This window comes from Passer domesticus, chromosome 7, assembly GCF_036417665.1.
Source record: "Passer domesticus isolate bPasDom1 chromosome 7, bPasDom1.hap1, whole genome shotgun sequence".
Lineage (NCBI taxonomy): Eukaryota > Metazoa > Chordata > Aves > Passeriformes > Passeridae > Passer > Passer domesticus.
In genome coordinates this window covers 62,418,124-62,430,474 of record NC_087480.1, presented here as the reverse complement: position 1 = coordinate 62,430,474, position 12,351 = coordinate 62,418,124, and the positions used below count along the sequence as shown (strand labels likewise).

At 49.4% G+C, this 12,351-nt stretch overlaps 1 protein-coding gene across 29 annotated transcripts in view; it reads left to right on the top strand.

Moving 5' to 3' along the window:
- The window catches only part of ERICH3 (glutamate rich 3), a 21,989-nt gene extending 9,638 nt beyond the window's left edge, over positions 1-12,351 (top strand). For 28 of the 29 annotated variants that reach the window (XM_064429247.1, XM_064429237.1, XM_064429241.1 and 25 more), the window contains 9 exons: positions 542-716; positions 1,474-1,669; positions 3,629-3,966; positions 5,731-5,955; positions 7,290-7,757; positions 8,051-8,197; positions 8,952-10,236; positions 10,273-10,834; positions 11,238-12,351. In XM_064429247.1, coding sequence (XP_064285317.1) covers positions 542-716; positions 1,474-1,669; positions 3,629-3,966; positions 5,731-5,955; positions 7,290-7,757; positions 8,051-8,197; positions 8,952-10,236; positions 10,273-10,834; positions 11,238-11,303 — 3,462 coding nt within the window. In that variant the 3' untranslated portion in view covers positions 11,304-12,351. The remainder of the gene's footprint in view (positions 1-541; positions 717-1,473; positions 1,670-3,628; positions 3,967-5,730; positions 5,956-7,289; positions 7,758-8,050; positions 8,198-8,951; positions 10,237-10,272; positions 10,835-11,237) is intronic. The other variant, XM_064429223.1, reaches the window with a different exon arrangement.

Here is a 12,351-nt window from a genome sequence, read left to right as displayed (position 1 = left end):
CCTAGTTTGCATAAAGAAAATGTATAGCTATTAAAATATATAACTGCTATGCATGTCCCTGTAACCTAAAACATTTGGTGTTTTTCACCAGTTGGGGAGAAAAAAGGTGCTGAACAACAACCTAGACCAACAGTTATTCAAAGTTATTCAAAGCCTTCCACTTCAGTCAATCTGATCCTGTCTCTGGCACTAGAATCTCAGGGATTTGTGAAATGCCTTGAGTACATGAACACTGCATCAGTTACACTGTCTCCAGCCAGTTTTAACTCCTGTAAAAAAAGTTGTAGGAACCCTGGACTGGGTGGGATGATATGGGTCATTAAACCTGGTTCTTGAAATTTGGGGCTATTCAATGCATTGGGTTTTCAGTTGGAAATGTATCCCACACCCTCTGCATGTTACAAAGACTTCCCAGTTTAATCAGCTCAGCCCTTGTTATAAAAGCCCAGAAGTCTCAAGTGGGCTGCACAGATGGGAGCTTTGTTTTTGCCCCTTGTTGGAGCTGGGAGCTGAAGGCATTTCTGTGCATTTTCTGCTGCAGAATACCAAAGGGTTCCCCAAGTCCCCATTGTGCAGCAACGCCTTGGTCACCATGATCTACCTAGGAAAGAGTAAGCATGTGTCTCTCCGTGATTACAAGGATGAAATCAAAGTCTATCAGCAATACTGTGGAACAGAAAACATTTGTGTCTATAAAGGCGACCTGTTGGAAGGAGGTAAGGATGGAGTCAGAGAGTTCATGTTGAGTGTGACAACATTGTTTTTTTGCTAAAACTTTGCCCTGACATCAGAATGATTAGAGCTCAGTTTGGTCAAGATATATGCATCCAGGAATGTTTATACCATCTGCCTCCACATTAAACCTTGATCTACTGTCCCATGATTGAAAGTGAGGTTACAATTACTTTTGCAATGTTGGTAGAAGAATTTAGAGAATTGATGTAACAAAATACTTGTGGCTTATGCTAATTTTCTCTAGAGATATATGGTTAATAGAGCAGTTGTAGTAATAAACTGTCCTTAAAAAGGGGTTATCTGAGTTACTAAAATACATCAGTGAATGTTGCTTCTTATTCCAGAAGGAAAAGTACATACTGGGAGCCCAGTTCCCATCTCTTTTTGCATGAGTGCAATTCCATCACAGCAGTAAAAGATGAATGGTGTTCTGGGAAACTGGACACAGGAAATGTCTGGGAGGCTCTGGCCTTTGTCCTGCTGTAGCAGTGAGTGGCCAAATTGACAGTGTGACACTTGTCCTAGGTGTCCCACCTTAGGATTTTGGGGCTGGCAAGAGCCAGGGCTGTGTGTGTGGAGGGGTAGAGTTTAACCAGCTGTTGAACAGAGCTGAGAACCCCAGTGCCTGTCCACAGAGGGCTGGGTACTGTGGTGATGCAGTTAAGATACAGCAGTTCCTACAGGCTGACAGTGAAGCACAATGTTTTTTCTTTGAACCCTTTCTTTCTGTAATTGCAGATACCTTCCAGTTCATCTCTAAGAGGTACCTCGGTTACCCATTCAGCCTCACCTTTTATCTCAACGGGCTCCAAGTGGACAGGCTGAGCTGCTGCTGTGAGTACAGAGGCTTTCAGTGTAAGAGGCCTGCCCGGCTGCGGCGCAAAAACACCTACTTCAGGGTGCTCCATGTGGCAGGAGCACCTCCTTGCTACAGGTACGGAGAAAGCACGCTTTGCTCGCCAGGACTTCGTTTAGAGAGTTCCTCACTTGTTTCTCTTCTTTCACCTCCCTGGCTCCACGCAGCTCTGTAGAGCCTGCTCAGTCCCTCAGTGCCCCATGGAAGGTGCAGGACGGAGGTCACCTGTCAGGGTCTCACCTCCAAGGCTACCAGCACAGCCGGTTCCCGTGGTTCCTCAGCCTCTCCGTGGTGTGGGGACACAGTGGGGACAGTGCTGGTGGTGCAGCACGGGGCAGTGGCTCTGGGGTGGGGCACATGTGCCACCCATGTGGCTGTGGCCACAGTGGCAGTGGAATAAATACTGAGCATGCTGCTCAGCTGTGGTTTCCAGAGGCTTTTTTTGTGATAATTGATTTTTAAACAGCTCTGTCTCTGAAGTGAGATTCTATTGTAATAGTCCTAGCTTCAGAATAAGGCAAGGACCTGAATATTTGCCATGGTTCAGAAAACAAATCTGTGCAGAAAGGTCTTGGGCAAATGTCAGTGCTGTGACCAACAGCTGTGATTCTGCCAAGAGGCTTTAATTTTCATAAAATCTTCCTTTTCTGTAATTGTTAATTCAGGCCATACATAAACTTACAGACATGTGCATAATTTAAAATATTTTGTGTTATTTTAATAAATAATTTTTAAAAGAGCAGCTAGCAGTTGGAACAAGAAGTCTTCACAGAGGTGTACTCTGTTCCTTCAAATAAGGATTGAATTCTAAGAAAAAAGTGCTAGTGTATTGTACCATAGTTTTTGCTCCAGTCTAACATTGAACATGATTTATGTTCATTGCATGTTCATTGCATCTTCAAAGGAGTGAGAAGCATCTGAATTCAGAATGGCTATAGTGGCTATAGATTTTAGGACATGCCCCAATCTCAGCTTTTTGTGATTTCTATAAAAATTTGAAGTGAATTTTCAGAATTTAATATAGTGTTCAAAAACTGGATTGATTAATTAATTCTTAAGTTACTCCTTTCTTTCCCCCTTTCCCTCTTAGTGATATCTCTCTTTTCCTGCCTCTTATCAATCCAGCCAACCTTATCTAATGACTAAAAATTGTCTCCGTTAACCTGATTTTACCCATAAATGACAACTATTTTCTCACCCCTTCAGGCCAAGTGCACTTGGGTTTGTTTTCTGCTCTATGACATACATTGAATGCCCACTCTGGTTCCCAGTAAAAGTCCCAGCTGATTCTCCCTGGTGGGTCAAGGCTTTGGCTCACAACGAGCTGATGCTGCAGTGATTTCTGTACCATGCTGTACACCTTGGTCTGAGAGCTTTCTGCTGGCCAAGGTCCTGCATTTCTGTACAGCTCCTGACTGTAAGAGAGAGAGCATATCACTCCATTTTATACAAGAGGGGCAGTCTCAACAACTCATTCAAAATGTTTGTTTTCCATCTGTTTGGGTTTCTTTTAAGTAGGTAAACAGAAAAGAAACAGAAAATTGCTAACTTTTAACCTTCTTCTTCCCCCAGATAAGTCTGGGGGAAATCAACAGATAACCAGCAGATAAATGCAGAAACCCCCAGCCTTACCCACAAACCCTCAGTTATCACACTACTGGGAGTTACAGCAGGATCTGGATCCAGAACACGTCTGACTCAGAGCTTGTCTGCCTTTCTCAGTGGTTCTGTCTTCACAGCCAGTGTTTGGTGCAGCTTCAAATTAACGGGCACTTGTAATAATTTTGGTTCTGTTTGTATGTCAGTTGTCACCTGTAAGTGTAGGCAGCATTACTGTCCTCCAAGAAGAAGTGCATCTGTGTCAGGGGAGCTCTCAGGGATTTCAGGGTGCTTCTCCTTGTGAGTCACTGTGGCAGTGCAGAGGCAGACGGGTGTTTGGTTTCCCTGCTAATAACAAGCTGAACTCACTATGTCTGCTGCCCTCCATTGTTCAAAGGAAGAAACATGTGACACTTCCCAGTTTGTGTTATTTTGTAGGTGCTTTCTTGCGATGGGCCTGGACAAAAAGCTGTTCCCTCCCAAGAGGAAGATTAAGTACTATACGAGGTCACACATGTGTGGCTGTTCTCCTAACTGCGCGCACAGCGAGCCCTGTGACAGCAGCATGGTGCAGAAATCAATTGAAGGCTCAGTGTCACTCACCATACCGAGCCAGGAAGAAAGTGTGCAAACTATTGACGAAACACTGGAGTCTGAAGAGGAGTCCAGCGAAGAAGATGATGATGATGAAGAAGAAGATGAAGAAGAAGAAATGGAAGACCAATCTTATGAGGAGACCGAAGCCACCACCACTCAGGAAAACACCAGTGAAAGTGGTATAGTATTCCCAAACATGAGCAGGGGATGATGAGAAATGGGAGGGGATGGTTCTGGAGAAGGTATGGGACTGTGGACTGCCAGCTTTGACTGGGGTATGAGAAATGTGGTGATGTCTGTATTGGGGCCACAGAATTAGAGCGGCTCCTTTCAGCCATGCAACAGGATGAGGTGGTTTGCAAGAGCCAAGAAAGTGAGTAAGGAAGGTGGTGAGGCAATGACACAGGTTCCTCAGAGCAGCTGTGCCTGCCCCATCCATGGAAGCATTCAAGTCCGAGTTAGACAGGGCTTGGAGCAAGCTGGGATAGGGGAAGGTGTACTCAGCTATGGAAGAGGTGTCAAGCTCAGTCTCTGCCTTTACTTCCTCCTTATCATAATTTTCTTTGGAGGCAATCACATTCACAGAGAGATTTTAATTCCTACTTCCTATTCCTATTTTTGCTTTCACAGTTCTGATGTGTTGCTGCTCATCTGACACTCGTTAGTCCCTCCGGATGTGTGTTTGGGGTTAATGAAGCCTTTTTCCTTCAGGAGGAACTGCCCTTCTGACAGAGACCTCACTGCCAACACTGCAATTGGAATCTCAATTGATTTTTAATGCAGAAAAATAAATCTCCTTATTCCCTTAGTTCTCATTGTCTTGGTAATTGATTGTTTGCCTAACTGGTTCTGCTTCAGGAACTCTTCATTTCTGTCCTTGGTGTTCTGTCACTTCAGTATGTTAAAAGCCCTGATGGAAGGAAAGGAGGGCAGCAATAAAAGCTGCAAAGTGAGGAATGATGGCCACAAGGGACATCTGGTGTGGCAGCAGCGCAGCTGGCCTGCATGGTGCAGGTGTGTTCCCTGCGTGCGCAGGGAGCCCGCGGCAGCAGGGCAGTGATGGATTTTAGGTGGGAATCCCCAGCATCCCTGGGATGTGAACAGCACAGCTTTGGGGGAAGGGGAGTCTTTAATGCATCTGCATGAAGAGGGTCTTCACCTCCAGAGCCAAGCAAAGTGCTGTGGAGGGCCGGGAGCCGGACTCGAGGATCCGCGTGGATCCTTCCAGCTCAGCTTACTCTGATCTATCAGAGGTCACAGCTTGTCAGGCTAGTGCCTGGCTGAGTTCCAGAACGTGGATGTAAGAGTGGTAATTCTGTGCAGGCTTTGCTTGTACTGGGTTTTCCCCTGGACCCTGGAAGAGCACGTTACAGCAGTGTGATAGCAGAGTGCCTCTGCAGTGCCCTTTGGCTGGAGTTCATTAAATTCACTGAGCTTCTGAGACACTTCTTTGCTATTTAGTCATGTCAATATACATTTATTGTACTTTGCACCATAATATATTACCTTTCTCCAGCTTTCTCAATTGCTTGTAATTTTTTTCATCACAACCAGTTTTTCTCCTGTTATAAGAGATTCTTACATTTAATTTCTGAGTTTTCCCAGCTCTAAATTTTTCTAGTACTTTCCATGGCTGGTAATTTTGTTTATTTTTGTTTCAATATGTTACTCATACCTGTTGTTTTGCTACATTTTTGCTACTCTATGAAGAACACAATGAATTTTTTTTATGATAATGTGTTCTTACAATTCTTATCCCTGGTCTTAGATTCTCTCATGGCTTTAAAAAGACTGAGGAACTTCAAGGGCAAAAGGAGATTAATGATGTTAATTAATATCAACTCAGAACGCTAATAGTGACTCAGTGTTTCTATCTGCTTAAAAAGAACTTTTTTAATTGTGAATTCTGTTTCCTGTCTCACAGTACAATTCTTCTGTTTTAGAATATGATGAAGATTTTGAAGCAGATGAAGAAGTTAATGAAGAGGGACAGACTGGTCATCAAATGAATGGAATGACAGAGTCATCCTCAGATGATAAAAACCATAATTTAGACTATGGAAAGGAGACTGAAACCTCATCTCAGAAGGCACTGCAGGCCTCTGGCTGTGAGAAAGATGAAAGTGGCAGATATTCTGGTGACAGGGACTCTGAACATGATGTACCAGGTTAGTTTTGCTCATAGCAAGGCTTGGAGAAGCTGATCTGATGCATGTTTTACAGTTTGCATGTGTCCAGCATGTATGTTGAGTCTGCATTGGAAAACCTATGCCCTTCCTACTGAAATGCTAAAAGGCAGCTGTTTTATCACTATTAATTGTGCCACTGAAGAGCAGGCAGCCCCCTGGCAGTGAGAGATGGGCCTTTGCTGAGCTGTCGGGATGCTGAGATGGAGCAGGCAGCAGGCAGGCTCCCAGAACCTTGGCAGGAACACCCTCCGTGTCAGCAGGCACTCACACATGGGAATCTGTGACCCCTTACACCTTCTGAGGGGTCCCAGGACACCTGACAGGCCATCCTGGGTTTTAAAACTTTGTCTTTAACGGCCCTGAATATGGCCCTAATTCATTTGGCTGTGCCAGAGATCTGGAAATAGTTAGATCGTCTGAAGGGAAAGGAGATGGTGCTGAGCAGGGCTGGGAGTTGGACTGGATGATCCTGGTGGGCCCCTCCAACTCAGCTGACTCTGTGATTCTGTGATTGTGTCTGTAGAGGAACCCGCTTGGTTTTCCTGTGAAGGAGCAGTAGTGCTCTGGGTGGGAATCTTTAAACTGGGGCTGTAAGGTTTCTTGGTGCAATGTGTTTTTCAGAACATGCATTTCTGCATGCATTGTAGTTCTGACACTTTTATTTTCTTTGCCTGATTGGATTTTTCGGTCTTGAGTTAGACCAATCCCTTCTTGAACCCATGTAGATTGTGGACAGCAGCAGGGCTGTGCAGCAGTCAGCTCTGCTGTTCAGCTCACTGTTAGATGAAAGATTATGGCCTTTTTTTCCCTCAGATTTTCCATTTATGAGTTTAATATGATGATGTCTGTATGTTTTTTTAGAGGAGACAGTGAACTTCATGTCCAGTTCAACATGAAGGGTTCACACATGGTTTTGGAGATCTTTCTAATATTCAATGAGTTAACAGAAGGGCACTGAGGGGCTGTTGCCATGGTTGAAGTCTTTTATCAAATGAAGCTCAAGAGTCTGTGCTAAACCCTGTCTGAGCTGTATTTAGAGGTGCATTTGGAAGTGTATTTCTGTGTGATTGATAGAACTACTCTGATTTATTTCTATTATCAGAAAAAAAACCCTCCACATTAAATGGCTTTAAATTTAATACTTCATACATCTGGGCAATGTTCTTCTATTTGCACTTACTGGAATTTCATCACAATATCCTGAGATGGTATAATTCAGAGAATGCTGTTGGATGGGACTGTGTCCCTTTGTGAGTGCCCAGTGAACGCAGAGGTTTAGTGACAAATACTAAATTAAAATTTGCTGTTTTCAGAGAGAAGGCCTGCAGACTCTTTCTCATCCATGAGCACTCAGTGCAGCACTGAGACTGACTCTCATGCTGAAATGAAGGCAGACAATGTGAAGTGCAAAGAGGACTACAATATCAAAAGTACATCTGATAGTGCAGCACATGCACACTATGGAAATGAGAATGGGGAGAAGAAACTGCTCAGAGTGGAGGAAAATCAGGAGAATTCTTCACTGGAAAAGAAAGGAATAGATGAAGCAGAAAAGACAAAACCAGAAGATCTAACAGCAAGGGAAGATACTAGAATTTTTCATGAAAACATAATGGCAATGCAGCATGAAAACCCTGAGGTTAATGGGGAATTCAAACACACTGGGTCAGGAGAAAGTAACATTAATGAGGAGGAGAAATATCCTTCCGTGCCTTGGGATAGCAGAGTATTGAACAATGAGGATGGCAACGAAGACTCTCCTTGGTGTGAGGAAGGAGGTGGTGAGTACAGTCCCTGTGCAGCTCTGCATGCCTGTGCTGCTGCATTTGCCTCGTACTCATTCCTGGTGCAGCACGGGGAGCTGGAGCTGCTGTGAGCCCAGTATCCACTGGAGTGCTGTATCCACTCAGAACATTAACACTGGCTCAGTGTTTCTCTGCTAGTGTTTCAAGTGCAGGGATTTGTCAAAAAATGAATTTTAAACCATTTTAAAGCTGAGATGGCTGAATGGCTTCTACTCCCCTTTTGCTCTTTAATGGTTTCTCTTTCTTGCTTCCTGTTTTCTTTGTGAAAGTTTTTGAAGATTGCAAACCAGTCCAGGAGGAGATAGCAAAAGCAACTGGAAATGATCATCCTGTGAATTCTGACCCTGAGCCTGGTGATTTGTGTGCCAGTGAGGAAGAAAAGAACACAGCAAACACAGAGCATGCTGCCAGTGAAGGTAAGATTAGCTGTCAGTCAGGGACAAGGATTAAATTACTCACCTGAAGCCTTTTAACAGAAGTGTTTGCCCTTTCCCTTTCCTTTGGCCATCAAAGTCTCCTTGTGCTTTTTTTCTTTCCTAGCTTGTAAAAAATCAGGTGACAACTAGCTGGCATCTGTAGTCATGTATAATTAATGCTTTTTTTGGCCATTAAATGGTTCTATGAAAAGAATCCAGGCCATGAAAAAACTGTCAGGAAATGGCTGTGGAAAGCAGGAATGTAGTGAGGTTCCCTGTGCTTCCTGGTAGTGTGCAGCCCCTTGGGAAATGCCTTGGTTCCCAGGGGCAGGAATTAACCCTGGTGTAATTACAGAATCCACAGGAAGCTGGATGTTCTTTGTCCTTTGCATATTTCACAGGAGCAATTTGTCAGCTATTTCTGCCTTTCTGAGTGTCACTATCAAGCTTATAGGTGTTGCACACACACACGAGCTCCCTGCAGGGAGGGAGGGAGGCAGAGCAGGCAGCACAAGCATAACTGGCCTTGCATCAACATTTTTAGTTAAACTCTTTATGCCAGATGCCAGAACAGTGGTACTAAAGACATGGTCAGAGCACAGGGATGTGATGAGAAGCAGCACAAGCTCTCTTTGGGTGCCCAGGCTGATGTCCCTCATTGCTGGACAGAAATGTCACCTTTAGCACTAACCCTGTGAAGCATGTAACACTGACGGGGTGCTGAGTAAACCAATGTTTGATTGTCTCCTAACAGCAGCAGATGGAAGTTTCCTGGCCGAAGGGAGGAGCAGCCCTGACGTGCAGGAGGCAGCAGCAGCACAGGCGGCACCCGCAGGGGAGGCGACAGGGCCGGGACAAGGCCTGGAGCAGCACGGTGCTGCTGAGGGAGGCGCTGGCAGCCGGGAGGCCGCAGGAAAAGCCGCAGGGGCGGCGGATTCGCTGCCCCAGGCAGGCACGGGGGCTGCGCTGCGGGAATCCGCACCGCAGGAAGGCGCCGTGGCAGAGGAACATCCCCGGGGACAGGGAGCAGGGGAGGCAGGGCAGCTGGGCACAGAGGTGTCACCTGGGGAGCAGGAGGTGCTGCTGGAGGGGATGGAGAGAGAGGTGGCACTGGGAACAGCTGCGGGAGAGGGGCCAGCTGGGGCACTGCCAGCACGGGAGGCAGACACAGCCGTGCCCCGGGGGCAGGAGGGGGCTGGGGGCACCGGTGGGGAGGAGGAGGCTGCAGAGGAAGGCTCCAGAGGAGCAGCAGGGCCCCCAGCAGAGGAGGAGGTGGGTGAGGCAGTGTCCGGGGCAGGGGAGACCCTGGGGCAGGGAGGGTCTGCAGGGAAGGACACGATGGTGGGTGCTGTGTCAGAGGGAGAGGAGCCTGCGGAGGATGCTGATGTGGCAGCAGATGGGAAGGCCAGAGCTGTGGGCCCTGAAGGAGAAAAGGTTGGTGAAGAAGAGTTTTCTGAAGGGGAGGAGGCTATGGGGAAGCCTGGGGCTCTCTGGGAAGCCCTAGGGGATGTGGAAACAGGAGAAGCAATGTCTGGAGGGGAAGGGTTTGTAAAGCCAAGTCAGTTTTCCGAGCTGAAAGTGTCAGGGCAAGAGTGTATGGAGATGGGGAAAGCTGTCCCAGGAGCTGCAGCAGCGCTTGAGAGTGCTCAGGCTCTCCAGAGAGAGGAGAACACGGTGGAAGAGTCTGTGGAGCCTGACAAGGGTCCTGTACTGGAAGTGGCACCTGGGTTAGGGGCACTGGGCGGTGCTCGGGGGGATCCTGTCACTGAAGGGTCACAGGAGGAGAGGCTGGCAGTGCAGGAGGAGGAGGGTGCAGCAGAAGCACTTGGGAGTGGAAAGCCATCTGAGGGCAGCAAGGCAGAGACAGAGAGAGCAGTGGAAGGAGAACCCGAAGGAGAGGTGGTGGGAGGGTCTGCAGGGGCGGCCGGAGCGGGCTCGGGGGATGAAGAGGAGGGCGCAGATGGAGCAGCAGGTTCAAAGGAGCCGGCAGCTGGGACGGAGGGGTGGCTGAGGTGTGGGCAAGTGAGAGGGGAGGGGAGGTGTCCCGGGGAGGGGAGGTGTCCCGGGGAGGGGAGGTGTCCCGGGGAGGGGCTGCTGGGCGAGGCGGCGCCGGGGCTGTGCGGGACCCGCGCCGGGGAGCCCGGGCTGGTGGCCATCGCTGTGCTGGGCGGCCGGGCCGGCCGAGGAGCCCTGGCCGGGGGCCCGGCAGAGGCTGGGGCTGGCGGGGCGGGCACGGGGGCGATGGCACAGGAGGGCGTGATAGGAGCAGTGCTGGGGGCACAGAGCGGGACAGCGCCGGCAGGGCCAGAGGAGGCGGCGGCCGGGGAAGGGCTGGCCGGGGAAGGGCTGGCCGGGGAAGGGCTGGCCGGGGAAGGGCTGGCCGGGGCACCTGGGGCTGGCGGGGCAGCGGGCGGGTGCGAGGGCCGGCAGCGGGGCGAGGACGGGCGGCAGGAGGAGGGCATGGAGCAGGCAGCGCTGAAAGCCGAGGGGGAGCAGCCCTGTGGAAACGCGGTGGCGGGTGTCTCGGCGAGGGCAGGGGCCGCTGCTGGGGAGCAGGGGCAGCACAGCCCGGTCGGAGCGAGCCCAGCTGTCCCGGCAGCCGCCGACGCGGGCGAGAGGAGCCGCAGTTGCCGGCAGGTGAGTCCTGCGTGGGGCAGCCCCTGTCCGCAGCAGCCCCCAGGCTGGCTCCTGTCGGAGACAGGGGATGCACCGCCCCGTCCCGTTCCTTATCCGTTCCTTAAATGTCTGCTGATGCTAGCTGGGTCAGGGGATGATAAATCCTTTGGGGTGGCGGCTTCTGCATTGTTTCCTATTCCCAAAATCCCGTGCAAATAAATCCCTTTGCTGCGGCACCAATTCTCGCAGCCCCTCCGCCCTCCCTCCCCTCTACCCAGCTTGTCGCAGCTCTGGTGGCATCGGGTGAGCCCTGGGAGCGCTCGGCTTCCCTGTTACTCTGGCCTCTCCTTGTAGATGTCACAGCAGCACCTCGGTAGCTCCGAGTTCAGCACGTTTTCTGTGATGTTTGGTTATTGTTTTGTAGGATAGTGAAAACCCAGACCCACTCATCATGTCCTCAGAACAGGATGGGGAAGAAACTCTGCTCTGAGCTTTTTCTGCAGCCCCTCAGTGCTGTGTCCTGTAGCATGCACTCAGCTGGCCGTGGGTTTGTGCCGGCTGGGATGTCACTCCTCTCTTCACTCTGTGGGTAACACAGCCACCTGCCACGTTTCACTGGAGCAGCTCCTCAGCGTGCAGCAGACAACTGCAACGAGCTTGTGTTTGCCAGCCCAGGAAACAGCACTCCTTTGGAAGGATGAAGACAGTAATCACAAGGATTGTTCCACAGCTGTCTGCCTTGTTTTTCTTGAAAAACAGAAATATACTGGACTGACTGAACTTCCCCTCCTCCCCTAGGCACCACTTGCTCCAGCAGGCAGGCAGAGCTTTTATCCTGGGATCTTTCCCACCCCATGCCAGGGGAGGGGAGCCCTCCTGCATGCACAGTGCCCCCTGTGCCAGGGGCGTGTGGGGGGCTTACCTCCCCTTGGGCATCCAGGCTTGCTTGTTGCTCATATGATTCTAACAAGTATTTGTAAATGCATGAAGCCTGGCCTTCTGCTTTTGCTGGAGTCACTCAGGAGTGGTCTGTGGAACCTCAGCTGAGGCTGCCAGGAGGGTGGGCAGTTTAGAGTTGTCTCAGCCTGGTGCTGGCTGCCCATCTCTGCTGCCCAAGGCTCTTCTCAGCCCTGCTGCACCTCTGGCCACACTGGGGCCCCTAGGACCTTTTTGGGCCGCGCACCTGGGGCTGGGTGTGCAGCAGCCTCTAGGCACTCCAAGCTTGGTGGGTGCAGCAGACTCAGCCCCACACAGTGGGGAACTGTAACTGTGTTTTCAAGCAGGGAAAAGACACTGAAATGAGCAGGATTTTGAGTGGATTGGTGCTGTGAATCACTTCAGATCAGTATACATGGAACTGGAAACTCAAACGTGCTCAAGTGGCTGCTGTGTGTTTGCTCCTAGAGATGTTCCTGTACTAGAGATGGTTGCATCTGTGTGTTTAGTCTGTACAATGTCGCAGAGGGTTGTGTTTTCTCTGTCATACTCACACCTACATGTTCACTCAGGCCTATTAAATACCTGTACCAGTCTGTGCA